At 38.4% G+C, this 18,050-nt stretch overlaps 1 protein-coding gene across 5 annotated transcripts in view; it reads left to right on the top strand.

Annotated features, from left to right (window-relative positions):
• Positions 1–18,050, top strand: part of pitpnm3 (PITPNM family member 3) — a 131,619-nt gene that overhangs the window by 100,529 nt on the left and 13,040 nt on the right. For 3 of the 5 annotated variants that reach the window (XM_044118545.1, XM_044118544.1, XM_044118546.1), the window contains 5 exons: positions 134–291; positions 1,488–1,658; positions 11,282–11,476; positions 11,558–11,706; positions 15,180–15,296. In XM_044118545.1, the coding sequence (XP_043974480.1) occupies positions 134–291; positions 1,488–1,658; positions 11,282–11,476; positions 11,558–11,706; positions 15,180–15,296 (790 nt within the window). The remainder of the gene's footprint in view (positions 1–133; positions 292–1,487; positions 1,659–11,281; positions 11,477–11,557; positions 11,707–15,179; positions 15,297–18,050) is intronic. The other 2 variants (XM_044118547.1, XM_044118548.1) reach the window with 2 other exon arrangements.

Genomic DNA, 18,050 nt, shown 5'->3' with positions numbered 1-18,050 from the left:
CTTTATTGATGTTTAACATTTCAGATTAATCCTGGACAAATTTCTGGTAGTCATATAGAAAATCATCAACACAAACGTTTTCCTGTGTTACTGTAAATTATTTGTTTTTTGTTTTTTGTTCTCCCTCGTCCAGTTTGATGAAGGAGGGTGTAGAGGTGCGCGGTGGCAGCAGCACCAGTCTGGTGTTGAATCCAGGCCGGTTCGACTTTGAGGTGTCGGACTGCTTCCTGTTGGGCTGCCCTCTGGGACTGGTGCTGGCCATGAGACGCACGGTGCTGCCTGCTATTCACGGTAAGAACCACAACCATGTACCACATAAAACGTGACAAATATCCAATCAATCATTTAAACTCTGTTTGCAGTAGAAAAAAAGAGAGTCCTACTTTCCCTTGCAGACCTGAAGGACTATAAATGGATTGTCTTATTCGGAATTTGTTCCCATTATGTTCTGGAAACCCGGTTCGTGAACTCTAGTGCGCAAAAAGCTGAAGTAGATTTTCACAATGGATTAAAATCTGATTTGTTAGTGTGATCTTCGCCGAGTTTATTACAGTCTGGAAAGCGATAGAATTTGATTGAAATATTTTCCACTTCTAAAAATCAAAGATAAATAATCAAAATTGAGTGTTAAACGTATTTCCATCCATTCGCACACAGACTGAACTGAGTGAAACAGACTCGCTCTCCAAGTAAAGTTTATGTCGAAAACTTGAGATACAGTTTTAAAATGACCTGCCTGCATATGATGTCTAGCTATCCCTCCCAAAGTGTATCCTTATTTTGGGGTTGTATGACGATGAACCTACAATTGTGACTAAGATGTTTATTTATGGAAAACTTTCTATTGTCAACATTTGTGTCATGTACCTTTAATGCATGGTTGTATCATTGCTCTGCAAAAATAATAAAAGTCTAAGTTCTAAAAAATTTAATGACCTGCCTCAGCGTGTCCTATATAAAAAGTCTTAAAAAGCTTTAACTGGATGTATCTAAATTTCAGGTCTTAAAATGTCTTAAATTCTTCACAAAAAAAAATCTAGGTTGGGCTTAAATATGTCAATTACAGGTTTTACATTTTGGGATGATTGGATTATATAATCTCATATATAGTGTTTTTTTTTCTTGCGGGTCTTGTCTATGTGGCAAACGTCTGAGGTGCTTTCATCTTCAGTTCTGTGTTATAACATGCTGCTAGCAGCTAGTCAGCGGTTTGTTAACTAGTTGCTAGTACACCCTTGCTAGCTGGCTGTCTTTTAAGCGTTTAACGTGCACGGGTGCATATATCACCAGTTGGGTTGACAATATTTGTGTTCACCAGTGGCTCGCTTGTTTTGCCAGCCCGTATGAGCCAACAAGATCCGCCAATCATAAATATTTCTTTCAAGCTGGCATTCCGATGGTCTTAAAAAGTCTTAAATTTGACTTGGTGAATCCTGCAGATAATCTGCACCTGTTACCATACCGTTCTGCTGTTTTCCCTTCCCCAGTGGGCCAGCTTCGCCCAGCCTGCTCCCAGATCTTCAACCTGTTTTACCCCTCCGATCCTTCAGCCTCCAGGCTGGAGCCCCTGCTGCAGCCTCTTTTCCACAAGCTGCCGCCGTTCGCCGTGCCGCGCTACCAGCGCTACCCTCTTGGAGATGGGCGCTCGCTGCTCATCGGTAAGACCTGGGATTTCATGCTGAAAGAGTCTCTTGAAACTGTTGCTTCTTATTCTTGTCTTCTTGCACGATTGCACAATGAGATGAATAATTTTTTGGCTATTTACCTTTCGAAAGGGACGTTGAAAGCTTTAAGGAAATCTCTTGGTTGGGGAATTAATTTCTGCAGGGACTTAATGACATCCTAATGGGAATTTATGACGGGTTAACATGTTCACAAATATGGATGGAGGACACACACAGCCTAAATCCCATCTCTAGTCTGTTTGTGCGGCAGAGGCGGAGCTAAATCCAAGCCTCGAGCCAGAAAAGCCAGAGGTTTGAAGTAATTATACTCGATCTTGTCGGGGTGTGGTACCTTCAGCTTGGCTCTGTGAGGACCAGGTAGGAGAAAAAATAGTGCTGCTGTAATCTCCCTGAAAGACTTCGCTGTGCAGACTCAGTCCTTAATGAGTTGATAAATTTATTTGAAGGATGTTTCGGCCCACTTGTGGGACACAGAGACTCTCTTTAAACAGTAGTTATGATGCATTGCTTTATTCTCCTGCCTCTGTAAACACCTACAGACGAAGAAAGTAGGACAGAGTCCAACAATTTATCCTAGCAGACTGTGGCCAACGAAGTCCTGTCTATTAGGATAGGGCTTTGTAATTTTTAAAATAAAATCCTGTTCCTTAGCATGCAGATAATAAAGGTCGTTGATGAAGCCTAAAGCATTTTAGTCCACACATTGCAATCTCTGGGAAAACAGATTTTTTGCGTTTTGTCCTCTCATTCACATAAAAAAAGAGTTACTTATAAAATCTCTGACCAAAATGGAGATTTGAGGAAACTCCGTATTTGTGAGTGTGTACATGTTAAAACAGATATTTAGAGTCCATTACAGTACGAGACAAAAAGTGTGCTAATATAGCCACATAAAGTCCCGCTGCATGTCTACAAGACCTCAGATTATTTCAGGGGCCTCAAACTCCAGTCCTCAACGGCCGCAGTCCTGCAACTTTTAGATGTGCCTCTGCTGCAGCACTTGGATAGAATAATTAAGGCTCTGGAGAACTGATCTACACAAGGTGGAAGTAATTAAGCCATTTCATTCCAGTGTTTTGTACCTGTAGCACATCTAAAAACTGCAGGACTGCGGCCCTCGAGGACTGGAGTTTGAGACCCCTGATTTAGATTATACAACATCTAAAACATTTCCTCTTCTTTTCACCCATACTTAATTTTATTAAGTATTGGTGATTCTCCAGAGATGGTATAAAATAAAACCTTTTGACTCTGAATGTTTCTATGGCAGAAAGCACAGTTTTTGTTCCTGCTGTATTCTGTTTGTTGGGGTATTTTAGCTGAGCAGCAGTGAAACGTGGGCAGACATTTCTGCTGTGGTTTTTTTCTAGAATTCTTGATTGATTCAGATGCATTTTCATGAGCCTGTCATTATTTCCAATAATAAGACCTTCCCCCCACACCCCACAAAAAAAGCTTTTAAGCAAGTAAAACTTGTTAAGTTTTCTTCAAATTATTCAAGAATGCACATTTAACAGTTAGCAGACAAAGTGACAGCTGTTGAGGCTGAGCAGCGTTTGTTTTGCTGTTCTGTTTAAATTTCTCTTGAGCGTTGCACAGCCAGATGTCTGGGTGAATTTGCCTGCATTTCCTCTTCTGGACAGATTGGCAGCTGTCCTAATGTTTCACACTTGTAAATCATTTTTCTCTGCAAAGAAAGCAACAGTTTCTTCTCTAAGGTCATTGCTGACGTATGTTTACCTTGGCATCGTGTCAACAACACGTATGTTCCAGACAAGCAACCAGGGAAAACTCCTGCTTTCACAGAGGCGGCCGCGCCGATGGTGTTTTGATGATTATCAGTATGTTTGATTAGCACCACTTGGCTGATTCTGGCGCTCCAGAACTCCCTGGAAGCAGCTATAGGGTGCTTTGTTTGTCACAAGCAGCTTTTCTATTGTGGCTTCATCTACGTTTTAATAATAATAATGTGAAATCTGTATGTTTTGCTCATAAAAAATATACATATATATATATATATATATATAATCGATTATTCTGACAATTATTCAATTAATCGGATTAAAAAAATATTTTTTTGGCATTCTGCAGATTTTTCATTTAAGCACTTAAATGCCTTTTTTCAATATGATATTAGAAATACATTAAAGGATAGAAATAAACAAACCACTTCCTTTTGTGAATTAAATTTTTTTTTACATTTTTATTGCATAAAAAGCAACAACATACCATTACTTTAATGATCACTTAATGATTTGTAGCAAAGGATGCAATTAAAAAAAAATAATTAATCCTTCTAACATCAACATGTGAAAAAATCCAACCTTTTTGTTTGATTTATCTATGCTGTTGTAGGGATTGTAGGGATTGTCTGTCCATTAATTTTGGATTAACTGATTCAAAATAGGTTAGCAAAATGTGCTCAATGGGAGATTTTTTTTTCTTTTTTGTTGTTGTTGTTTACAGAAACAGAAAACTATGCTTCGTTAGGAGTTGGCTTTTTTTATATTAAGTGCAAATATAAAAACATATTTTTTGTACAGTTATGTTTTAATTTCTGCCCTGACTTTAACTTTTTATGAGTCTTTTTACTCAAGTCATTGATTAATTATTTAGGTTATTATTATATCATTAGAGTTGAAAGATTAATCACTGAAAGATTTATTGTTTCAGCCCTAAATCAAAACAAAAAGATTGTATGATGACTTGTTCTTCTTTGTGCTGGTACATTTGTTCCCTTAACGATCAGCCTGCTTGACTTTCTATCTCTGAATCGGGTTTAATTACTCACTAACGCAGCAACAATGATTCTATCAGTCAGTAGATGTTTGACACGGCAGATGTTGCTTCAAAGCACAAATCCCATGTGCAATCTTTGCTCTTTTTTTTCTCTCACTGCCAGTGGAGCCTGCGTTCAAACTTTATGACACATTCCTACCTTCACCTGCTTAATTTGGATGCCAAAGATGTTCTTTTTTTCCCCCCACCGTATTATATTAATTACTTTTTCACTCAGCCAATCACACGACACTGTGCGTAACGCCTCCCTGCGCCGGCGGTGCAGACAAAGGTTACGGAGCGTGAACATCAGACAGAGCATCGACTGGCGGCTGTGCCAGGTTTTAATTATAGGTCCGCGTCTCGTTCCCATCGATCAGCCGCGTCCTGCTGTCGACTTTGGGTGGAAATAAGAAAAAAAAAAACAACGGGCTGGCGCAGCCGCGCCGCGGAAACAGTGGCGGCGACGGCGGCGGCATTCGTTTCCTGTTCCGTAATATAGCAATTAGCGCTCCTGAAGGCATAGAGTTTCAGTCAGGAACGACTTTGACATGAGTTACTGTCGACTGTGCAGCGTTTATTATGATGAATGCTGCTGATAGGCAGAGGAGGAGACATCTGATATCGATTTTAAGCTGTTAGGCCAGAAGGAAACATGACATGCTACACGCATGGCATCAGAGTGGTATCAATCAGTGGTGATTGTTTGGATATTTGTGTTTCACTGTAAAGGTTACATGTTTTTTTTTTTCTTTCTAATTAATAGATGTGGAAGCTGAGAGGATCCTGTTTGGAATGGGGTTTTTTTTTATTCCTCCCTCACTCTGTCAAAAATGTTCCCTCACAATCACTTCCACATACATGAATCCTTATTACTGTCATCAGCCGTTTCAGTCGCTCTGCCTTGAGAGAGGACTTTCTTCTTTTTCTCTCTCCTTTGTGTTTTGTGTCTTGTCACCATGTGAGCCTCGTCTTCTCCAAAGCTCTGACAGCAGAAATCATTTGAATTTCTGTGTTTTTTTACAAAATACGTCAGCTGCCACTTTCTTTTCCCCCCACATCCCCCTTTTTTTTCCATTTCTCAGTCACTGCCAGAGTAATCGTCCCGTTTCTCTCAGTTCATTGTGTGGCAAAGAGAGAGAAAAAAAGGGAAATAAATGTGCAAATTTTGATCAAGCTGAAAGAATAATTCATCAATCAAAATATAATATAGAACAGGTTGAGGCCTGGTTATTGTCTGACCTGTAGAATCAAGACGTTAGTTTATAGTTGGGTAAAATATCTCTGAAAGCGAAACATGTCGTCCCAACTTAAAGAACTTTAAGAACAGATGAGAAACTTAAAAGTCACAGCTATCTATTTCTCTAGTATAGGCCACTGCTAAACACTAGTCATTTCTGTTTTTTTTCTCAGCAGTGAGTCACTGTCAGCACATTGAGGAAACTATATGTTTGCTGCGTCTGTTCAATTTTAACCTTTTAGTTGCTGCACACTCAAAATATAGCGACTCAAAGCCAAGTCAGGCTTTCTTAGCGGCTCTTCATGGAATATTTTGTCACTGTGCTTCAGATACGAAATCTTAAACCATCTGAATTTGAAATTAGTTTTGATTGTCCAGCAAAGTCTGGCAGGATTGCAGTACGGAAAAGTATGCAATATGATTTTAAAATAGTCTCTTCCAAGCCTGGATAAATATGTCAAATAATTGTTTGTATGCCCAAAGTGTCACTTTGTCCGCAAAAACCATCCATCCGTTTGTTCATCTAATCCTGATTACTGTAGAAATATCTTCCATAAATTACTTATTTTAATTTTTTCCTTGTCATTTACAGTTTCACTTGGGACTCTGGAAATTTGAGTCAAATAATAAAACAAAACACAAAAAGACCAAATTATTTTTGGCCTGAAATGTTTAGGAATGCCGGTCTGAGTAAACACAAACAGGAAACTCAACAAATGTTTTTTTTCTTTCTTTCTTTTTAACCTTACAACAAATAACTTGGATACAAAAAGAAAAAATTCAAAGAACAGAAAATATTTTTCTCTTTCTAACTAACAACCCAGAAAAACAGGCTTTTCTCTCTGCCTCGACTGTAGGGGATTTATTAACCACGTCTGATTCTCTCTGTGGGAGCCGGAGTCGATTTGTATTCTCCTGCTGCGGCTCATCCTTCACAAACCCAACACACACATATTGCCGCAACCCTTGGATATCTTTTTTTTTTTTTAACTAACCTTCCAGTCAGAGAGCTAACCAGCATGCTAGCCTTCATTTCCAGATGCAGAGGTTGACGGCTGGCTGCCTCACTCGGTTTCTTTGTGCGGAGATAATTCACGTAATGCCGATCTTTCTGTTCCGCGAGAACAAATGCGATGTGATTAGAAAGCCGTGTCAGGGGGAAACTGAGGGGAATCTATTCTTTCCACAGACGCAGATGAATCCTTTCGAAGAAGAGGAAGAAGAAGAAAACAAAGCTGATATAGCTCTTATTAGCAAGCAGGCGCACGTCGTCACATCAACATACTAAACCGGGTTTCCACTCCCCTCTTCACCCTGTTTAACCACTTCTGCACAAACTGATGTGAAAATGGAGACAAGCGTTCACAACATGCTGGGCTGGATTTATCTCCTGGTTTCGTTTGGTTGTCAGTGAGATCAACGGTTAAGTTGAAACAAACTATATGAAGGATAATGCTTACGGTGTTTACCTGGGACTTGATCCACTCCCAGATAAATTTAAAGTCAATAACTGTGAAAGAACTGTGTGAAACAGAGATGGGAGGTTTTCATAAAGATATTTATCATTGAGGATTGTTTTGGCCTCAAGAAGATGTAATAAAGGGGACAAATAATTGATCATTTCAATATTTTATGAAGAAATATGATGCTTGTGTTTATCACAGACAGAAACGCCAAATAAAATCCAAAAAAGTACAAGTTAAAAAAAAAGATCAATATCAGTCAAGTATAGAGAATTTAGTAAATAAATAGTGCAAATCCAGGAACAGTCTCATTTTGTTCAAAATATTAAGAATACAAGTAACAAACATTTACATGTGGAAGAAAAGACAATCTGACAGACGACAATTATTAGTGAAAACAAGATGAGAGTGAGATAAAGTATTGTCAACAGGTTTTGTGTAGGAGTAGAATAATGGTCATCAAATACACACATTGTGAGTTTTAGACTTAAAGCCTCATAAAAAGATCAATCATTAACATTAGCAATTGATGAGTTTAGTTTTAGTCGCTTCGTAAATCTTTCTGGGGTTTTTCCTCATTTGCTCATTTACTTACTTGTTCAGGATTCAGTAATCACTTTCCCAAGTGTAAATGCTCTGTGATTCGGTCCCTTCTTTGTCAGATCCTGCTGTCACCAATCTGTTCCCGTCTTCTGAGTTCTCTGTTTAAATCAATGTATCTGCCGTCCTCCTCTCTGCCCCAACACCTAAACTACATATGAAATTCTGTATACATAACGAAAATCATATCTGTCTCACGACATGCAATACACTGCTTTCGTTTTAAGCTCAACATTTCTTCTGGAGGACTAAGTGCTCTGTAAGAGAGCCTGAAGTGTGCACTTCCTTAAAGGGATGGCAGGAATACGCGATGAATGTATATTTTCTGCGATGGTGATATTGTGAGATAGCAGGTTGGTCATGTTGGTTTTTATGCAGAATTACTGTTTTAATTTCCCCGTTTTGACAAAATCAGTTTTTCTGCTCCAGGTTCAGCCGTGTGCACCCGGCTAGCAACACATCCTCAGACAAGCTCTCGCTCTCCTGCTGTTTGAAGAGATTCGGCTCGGGTTGATTAGAGATCTCAAACATCAGAGACATCCTGGGATTCAAGGAGAAGAGCAGAGCAGCTCTTCCAGAGCTCCTTCAGAATAAAACGAGAGAGCAAATACAGTAGAAGCACAGTTTTGTTTTGGGTTTTTGTTTTTTTTTTTGTTTTGTGCATCTACTTGTGTGAGGTTGAATGTCAAATCAGTATTAAATTTAGTTTTAATTCTAGTTTTAAAACATACGTGCATTCTGTCATCTGGGAGGTCGATCTGTAGACCAAAGAACTGGTTGGAAAGCGGAGTTTGATTGATTCGTTCTTGACATCCATGACCTGCTGCTGTCACTCTGCTGAGACCTGAACAGATCAAAGTGTCTGTGAAAGCTTGTGGCTCCTGGAAGCGTTTAGAAAGGATAGAGCAAAAGAAAAAGAAAAGCAAAACATCACACTATCATGTGGTGAATACGGCACCGTATAAAATAGGAACTGCAGCAGGTAACATCTATACAAAAACAAGTATAGAAATATACTTGGTTATAGAAATATACATACTATATATGCTAATTATAGTATAATATATATACTGTAATTTTTTATGATTGTCACCATGTTGTGACAGTATTTATGGCACAAACAATCTGTGGGGAAAGGTCTGTGGTCCTACTGCCATCTGCAGACGTACACAAGTCAGTCAGAAACAACCAATCAGAACAAGGAGGAGGGTCTTATTACTGTCACCATTATGTATGCACTGCAGCTGTGCTAACGACAAAGAACCAACTTAACATCACAGGAAAGCTGTTTACCCACCATCGTCGGTGGCCATGCTAATGGAGAATTAGCTTGATTGGCAGCACTAAGCACCTCCTCCTGGCTTTGATTGGTTGTTTCTGACTGAGAGCGATGTATTTCTGCAGAGGAAGGAGGTGGAGGAGTTTGAATTTTTCACAGAGTACCCATCTCATTTTATACCGTCCCAACGTGGTGACAGTTTAAAAAAAATGTATAAAGAATATTTTCTGTAAAAGTTACCTGCTTTCTCTTTAAGAAGAAGAAACCCAAGGAGAGAAGAGAGAATTTAGCGGTGATTACTACAGCTCAATCAATCAATCAAACTTTATTTGTATAGCACATTTCAGCAGCAAGGCATTTCAAAGTGCTTTACATCAAATCAAACACAAAAATACAATGCAACATAGAATCAACATTAAAAACACAATATTAAGTCAGATTCCGTCAATAAATTTGCAATTGATTACGTTTCAAATACAACTCTAAACAAGTGGGTTTTTAGTTGAGATTTAAAGGAAGTCAGTGTTTCAGCTGTTTTACAGATTTCTGGAAGTTTGTTCCAGATTTGTGGTGCATAGATGCTAAATGCCGCTAATACCATTTGAGATAGAGCTAAAAATCTGCTTCAGCAGCGATCGTGAGTTAGCAGCTGGAAGGATGTAACTTACAACAATCGCTCAGATACGGCTGTTTAGGTCGCAGGAGTGACCGACCGATCCGCCTTGTCTCCGGAGTCGTCTGTTGTTGTCGTTTGTCGATCGGTTTCCAGAATGTAAGGTTTTAGTTGACAGATTTAAAGGTGTGAATGGCTGTGAGAACAGCCAGGCAGAGGGCGGCATTGTGTTTCAGCTGCTTCGTCATAAGAATCTTCAGTGTTTTATTGAAACTTTAGATGTTTGTCCAACACAAAAAAGCGAATAATTGAGAAGTGGAATAATCTTTAGGGTTTGTCTCTGGCAGCCTAGAGACTGTAATGCTCACAAACTATTCAGATTAGATGGAGAACACTACGAGTTGTCTACTACGTGTTAAGTCTTGACTTTGACTAGGCCACCTACATATTCAATTCATCTGATGTATACCAGAGTACTTTAGCTCTGGCTGTGTATTTTGGGTCATTGTGGTGTTCTCTCCCCGCCCTCCCAAACAGACCTGGATTTATCTCCATCCATCTTCTCATTACCTCCTAACAGCTTTTCTGTCCCTGCTGACAGAAAGCATCGCCTCCATGTCTCACTGTGGAAGCTGTGTGTTCAGGAAGATCTGCAGTGTTATTTTTCTGCCACGTGTAACATTTATTAAATAAATGTAGCTCCAGATCAGCTTGCACTTTAATGTCACGGTCACAAAGCAGAGCCGGTGCTACAAATGTGCTGCAGTTTAGCTCTGAGCATTCATATTGAAAGCTCTTGACAGAAGATGAAAGATTTTTCATTTTTCTGAAAGTTGAAGCTGAAGGAGAGGTGAAACAATTCACAGGAAATCTTGTCTAGCATAAGGTTAGATGTAGGCTGTGCCTGGAGAAACTATTTTTTGTTTAAATAATTTTCTATGTAGTTTGGGGCTCCTTTTAATTTTCAGGGGTTTTTGGTCAATAAGTGACAAATAAGATGTGCCTTACCACAAAGACAAATTGTCTGTTGAAAATTCAAATCACTCTAGTGACAAATTTCCTGATTTACTATTTCTAACTCGCTGAATTGGAGAGATTGAAGGTGTGCAATACTGCATATTTTTGGTATTGATATAATAAATAAAAGGCCACCAATGCAGATATTTTTTTCTTTTTTAGATATCGTCAAACTTATGACATTTAGGTGATTTTATGCTTTTTTTATTCTGAGTTATTTTGTTGGCATCTTTGACAGAATTTGGACAAAGTTTGTGGGTTTTTACAAAATACATTAAAGTACATAAGTAGTAAAATGACAAACGGTAACGATAGAAAAAGAGCTAGTTATCTCTAGCTCCATAGCTAACTAAAGATAGTTGGCAGATATCTCTAGCTAGCAGCCAAGAGCCACAACTGCCCCCCAAAATTTCACAGTTTGGTCCCCTACATTTCTTTGAGTACATCTTTGTTGAAAGTATTCATTTGTATTCATTATGGTCTTATAAAGGTCCTAAAAGTATTGGATAAACCTGCATAAACCTATCTAATTTGCTTTGTCATTATGGTATATTCTTCTTCTTCTTCTTTTTCCACTTGTCCTCTCTCTCTTTTTTCCACCTACAGCAGAAAGCATCCAAAGCAACCCGGGCGTGTTTCTGGAAGGTGGCAAATCCCACGGCGGTCCAGCTTCACCGCATTCCTGTGAGAAGAAGATAGACGGAGGTGGCGAGGCGAGAGGTCATAGAGGAAGCGTGACCAGCGTGGAAAGCGAAATGTCAGTGTGCTCCATAAGCCAACTAGGGAACACCATCGCCAACAGTGAGTGGGAAGCAAACAGAGCCATATAACAGCCCAGAACCCGGCGGGTCTTTAACTCATAACGTGTGTTCTGGTCTCCAGTTTCCAGCGGCTGGTGGGGCTCCAAGAGGGTGGACTTTGCTTTGTACTGCCCCGACGTGCTCACCACCTTCCCCACGGTAGCTCTGCCCCATCTTTTTCACGCCTCCTACTGGGAGTCCACCGACGTTGCCGCGTTTGTTCTCCGTCAGGTAGCAGAGCCCCGTTGATGTTGTGCTTTTTTTTTTTTTTTTTTTTTTTTTTACAGAAGTTGAGATCTCTTACTTTCAAAAAAAAGAAAAAAGAAATAGAAAAATGAAATTAAACCATGAAATGAAGCAGAGCTAAAGCACTAACATAAGCCAGTTGCTGGTACGGGACTAAAAATCATGCAGCATTTGCTGCATTGAATGTTGATTTCCTGTCTTTGATTTTAGGGAGAAAAAATGCCAACAGAGATTTTAACAATTACAAAATTTAGAAAATTGAAAAGGTTGTTTGTGTGAAGCAGTAGTTATTCACCAATCAGACTGTTATCTTTTTCAAACTAATTATTCATTGATTAAAACTGTCATTCATATTCACTAGAGCTGTGGAAATAGGGCTCTTAAATAGCTGCTGTCATTGTGTGATATTATAGAAAAAATTACATTGAAAGTCACAGGAGTATTTTCTTTAGTCTTTTCATTTCTGAAACTTCTGCAATTTAATGCAAAAACATTTAGAAAAAAAGCGTTTTGTGTCACATTAATAAAGCATCACCAATCTTCTCCTGACACACAAACTGATGTGCAAAAGTATTATACTGATCTTAACGGTGCCGCAGAAGAGAATGAAGAAACTAAAGTTACATTTAACGTATCCATAAAGTGAAACTTCTTCACGTCTCGAAACAAAAAGTATTTGTGAATCCAAAAAACACTTGAAAATTAAAAAAACAGCAACCACTTTGCTGTAATCTTAACTTTTCAGCTTTTTTTTTTTTTTTGCTCTAGTAATGTAGCGTCACTTTACCCCGCAGGCGCACACAGAACATCCTGACTGTTATCAAACACTGAAATCTGCAATTAATCATCTTCCCATGAGAGCACAGAGCTTCATCTATCTCATTCAAAACGATAATGCGGTGCCAGGGACAGAAGGTCAGGAGATTAATTGCGTGACAGACAGTGTTAGTTTAAGTACATCAAAGCCTTGCAGAACATATTTACAGTAAGCCGGAGAACAAATGGAGAACACTCTCAAGAAAAGATGTACGAACGGATCTGGCTCTGTTTGTGTGATCTTGTTATAATCTGGTGGATTTTCTTGCGCTTTACATAATTTCGTAAAAGCAGTGGTCATAAATACATCTCCGGTTACATGAAAAGGAAAGTTTAATATTACAGAAACTCTTAATACGATGAATAATTAAAGTTTTGTTTTTTTTCATCAGGCTGTGGGAAGAAAACCACTTAAATTATGGAACTGAAAATTAGATTGGCTAATTTAAACCCGGCCAGTTGCGTAATGATGTATGGGAGTGGGAATATATGCTCAGCAGTAATTGCCGGGTGGTAAATCATAACACGGTTGTTCTGATGAAAAAACATGTACAGAAATTCTGTTAGATTCTGCTGCTTCACTCTTTACCTTTGTTCGCACCCGGAAGGCGATGAGGAATATTTCTGTGATGTTTTTACTTAGTCTTTTCTAATCCAAAGTAATGCTCTTTGCAGCTGATGTTGATAGTTTGGAGCTAAATACTTTATTTTGCACATATTTTATCTGTAACATCATGCTTACAGTATGACTTGAAGGACAGCAGTGACTGAATGAAAGCAGGTTAGTACTTCATGATTGGTGACTGATTTTTCTTTTCTTTTTTTTTAATTTACCTAAAATAAAGGGTTCAGTTTTAGGTTATGTGATTTCCAAACAAATTATAAAATGTGAACGTTTTATCCAACTTTAATGAATTAATCTACACTGTAGCCAGTTAATTCTTACCAATTTCAAGTCAAACCTTAGACTTGAGGAAGCTTTGTTCGCTGATTATTCCTCATGTTAGGAATTAACTATGTGGTGGAAGGAAATTGATTTATTGTTTTCTTTGTGTTTCTTTATTATTAATAAAAATATATAAAAATGTGGCATGTAATTATATTCTGGCTGCAAGTATCAGAAATTTTAAGCCTGTCTCGGTTCAGACGATCTTTGGATCCTTTGTTACCTGAAAGAATATATATATATATTTATATATATATATATATATATATATATATATATATATATATATATATATATATGAGTGGACTAGGAGTGCGGTAAATAGCTCTTCAAAAGCGGATCATTTAGCTGTCAGTTTCACTTGATGTTTTGTCATATTGACGATAAGAGCAGAAAGCAATTTCCTGCAATCAAGCTTATTAATGTTTTTTTTTTTTTAAGTTTGACAAGTTTCTGGAAATGTGTTTAGACTGAGAGCATCTCAAGTTTCAAGTGAGTCAGAAATCACATCCAGGGCTTTTTTCATCTAACGACTTTTTACAAAATCCCCTCTTAGCACTTAATCTATGCTGCTGTTGCTCTCTCCATTAGCGCAGAGATTCATAAGACTCAAACTGCAAATGAAGTTTCAGGGCTTCAGCTCAGTAAACCTCTCACAACAATGTTGCCACAGTGTTTTTCTAAGTCATTGCTGATGTACAAACTCCAGTTTTCTGTAGATTTGAGGGAATATAAATGTATGTATTTATTTTTTATTTTTGAGTATAAATTAGACTATTTTTCACTCACTGAAGTTCAAAATGTATTATCGGAAATATTTCTGTGTGCTATATACCAGAGTAATAAAATAAGTAATTTTTTAGGGATTTTGTTTTCGCATTACTTAAAATTTAAAAGATCCACTTTGTTTGTATGTGATACAATAGCCTTTTTATAATGTAGAACTTTGATCAGAATGTTTTGAGTAACCTACAGCCAACTTCTCATGGTGGTTTGCTGGACTTAGTTTACTGATAAACTGATCTTACTGAGACAGGGTTTTACAAATTTTCCAAAGAATGTTACAAAACATTAGCCTGGCAGCAAACATCTGAATTTGAAGAAACTAATAAAACAAATGATCTTAAATACTCTTTTCTATTTTCATTGCCACTTCAAGGGACTTTAAAACCACAGTCTACAAATAAATGAGGAAAATGTGAGCTTGCTTGTTATTGAACAAATAAGCACAACTGAACAAGATTAGAAGAATAAAATAACTCAACTTCCAATGTCCTTGGTGAATCTAAAATCTTGCCAAATGATTATTGACACATTTTTTTGGGAATGAGCTGCTCCTTGACCGGCTCTGCGCTGCCGCCGCCATTTTTCTCGACCTCACAGTTTCTTTCACGTTGTGTCACAGACTGGATGGGGCGGAGTCACATGACTGTTCACATAGTGCAGCGTCTTAAAGGGACATAGAGAAATGACTTTTAAAATGCACGAAACACCAACATGAGCAAAAGACGTTTTACTCATGGTATAGTTTAATTTTGCTTTAATTTTCATCCATCGTCTTTGAAAATCTCAATTGACTTAAAAAAGGAAAAGTTTATTATGATTTAACGTCGGAGAATGAGGGTAAAAAAAAGTTTAAGTGTCATTCTCTACTGTACGTGTTTTAATAATTGGATATTTGTGTCTTTGTTGGCAGCTCATGCAGTGCGACTGCGTATGTACCCAGGAAGCGGACCACCTGGACTCGGCTCCGTTTTCTCCTTCCAGCCCACGTGAGAAATGGCTCCGGCGGAGGACGCATGTCAAGCTAAGGGTGGGATTTCCATACAAACGTATTTGTATCATGAAGTCCCAATGCAACTTTTTCACTTCTGATACGATACCGATATCACAGCTTTGAGTATTGGACGATTCAAATACCGACCCAATGCAATATCAGTATGAATCAAACAGCAGCAGCGTGTATGAGAACAACTGACTCATTTATTATTAACCGGTGGGTTTGAATGTGGGTTACAATCGGTGATGGACAGAAATATCAACCCGAAATCCGATATCAATATCAGATCGGTACAATCCTTCTCTGTTTACTGTAAAGACAGCTGGTTATTGGTCTTGAAATGCTCTCTTTAGCTCTCAGTAATGCTGCAGTTAAATTTGCACTTATTCTGATTCTCCTTGGGTGAAGAGAGGCTTTTTTTTTATTGCTGTATTTTTATCTTCTTTGTGGATCCGTCTCCCACAATGCCTTTTCATTCACTCGGTCTAAAAATAAAGTTCTCATGGACGCCGCAATTGTGTTAGCTTAACGCTGTGACTTGAAATTCTTCAAACTCTTCCACAGCTTCACCTTGAAGCTCTGAATCAGATAGTCACACAATTCGCCAGAGCAGAACGACCGAGGTCAAACTTTTAATCGGAGGAGTCAGTGAAGGTTTTCTTTTTTTCTTTCTTTTCAGACGGCTAAAAATAAACCCTTTTTTTTTTTCCAGCAGATTACAGGAAACGCTGCTACATTTGGGTTTGAAGGCTTTTCCTTTTTCTTTTTTTGAGCTAAATGAGCTTTTCGTGATCTGTTCCTTTCACGGTGAGTGCAGTGTGATTTTTACCAGTTTCACCCGGATCAGTCTGTGTGCTGCTAGCATATCCGCTGCTGTTAGCTGCTTCAGAGACACTTGACATAAACATCTGAGGTTGCTTGACCAGGAAGGAGGCCTTTCGTCACTGCTGGAGGGGAATAGATGTGTGTTTTTCATCGTGTTGCTTCTTCACAGCTCTGTCTTTCTGTTAGTGGAGAGACGCCTGCTGCTTGTTTGGGTTGTTATCACCTGCAACTAGGCCTGTCACGATAAAAAAATTTGCTGAGCGATTAATTGTCTCAAAAATTATTGCGCTAAATGATAATATTGTTTGAAGACCTTTTTACATTGATTTAATGGAAATGACATAATGCATGTGATTTCCTGGCAAAGATAGATGCACTTTATTTTCAAAAGAACACCCAACACTGGAACTGATAAAATAAACAAAACAACCAAAAACAATAATAAAATGGATTCTCAATCTACATTAACAAAAATGTACTTGAATAAAAACACCAAAGTGTAAATAAATACTGCATTCAACCAAGAGTGCAGATTATAAAGTTTGTTTACCATATTGCCCTTCAGTAATCATTAGATTTAAATAGAGAAGATGGAACATCGACTACCTGATGCAATAGTTCACACTACATGTTAGTTCACACCTACATTTTCCCCTTATGACAATCTTAGAACGTTGGTTGTTCTAAGATTGTCGCTTGTGATTTCATAACCGATCGTCCTGTAGTGTGTGGTGTGTTACGGTAGATCCTCGTCGATCTAAATCAGGGGTTTTCCCCGACTGGGAGCGTTAAGCAGCCTGTTGAATGTGACAGGTAGCCAATCAGAAGCACGGAGGAGAAACCCAAACAGCTGACACGGTGCAACCCGAAGTCCAGCAGACATTAGAGATGATATGTGGAAACAACATTGATGTTCATAAAACATTTCATACAAAGAATATAGAAACAACGAGGGGAGGAGTTGGAGTGAAATTGCTTCGCAGTTGATGAACCCGGTAACTTTTCAGCTGTTCTTCGTTAACGTGACATAAATCGGTTGTAATGATTTTCATTCAGTCAGGACGTTACGATGACACTAGAGCCACATGCACTGCAGGTAGATTGTAGTAAAGCATTGATTAATGCCTGGTTTTAAAATCGGTTAACTGGACTTGTAGCCATTATTTTGTGTCCATTGTTGGACATCACACGGCAGGATCGAACCATTATACCTAGGATTTCTGTCAGCTAATGTGTGATCTCTCAGGTTTTGAAAATCGGCCGACTGCTCTAAGATGGTGTAGTGTGAACTGGACATTACACTAAGGAAATGAGGAAGGGAGGGTCAGTGGAGAGCATTGATTTATCGTTTACTGCGACAGGCTACCTGCGACCTCACAGAGCGGAGCTGGACTGTCTGAAATGAATGTGACCAGGTGTTGAACTTTGTCTGCGTTTTCATGGTTCACATCTGCATTCAGCTGAGGTTTCTTTGTTTTTTCATACTTAGTGTGTGTCATCTCCATGTTTGCTGTCAGAGCATCCCAGAGAGCGCTCCCGCTGTCAAACAATTAGCTGCTGACGGAGCTAATGGCGGGAAGCGGCTGGTAATGTTGAACTTGTTTGTGAGGTGATCCGTGCTTTAGATCAGTCGTCATTAGCTGCTTTAATGACACAATGAAGTTCAACAAAATCACAATTGATCACATGAGAGCTTTGCTGTGGTTCTTAAAATTGTTTTTATTTATTTTTTGCTGTGGTAATTCCACTGGTAATATTACAAGCTTTTTTTTAGAAAAACAACAACAAAATTTAGTGTCTTGCTTTTTACTGTGACTGTTAATCCACAATAAACTAAAAAAGATTACATTTGGTAATCCGCCATTCAATTAAACATTCAAGAAATAAACAAATATATTAGATGTTTGAAATAAGTTGCTTCTCTCTTATTCTGTAAATTTTCTGTAGATTTGTTGATCTGCA

Source organism: Gambusia affinis, linkage group LG06 (assembly GCF_019740435.1).
Source record: "Gambusia affinis linkage group LG06, SWU_Gaff_1.0, whole genome shotgun sequence".
NCBI lineage: Eukaryota > Metazoa > Chordata > Actinopteri > Cyprinodontiformes > Poeciliidae > Gambusia > Gambusia affinis.
Note: the sequence above shows the minus strand (reverse complement) of the source record. Positions and strands in the feature narration are given on the sequence as shown.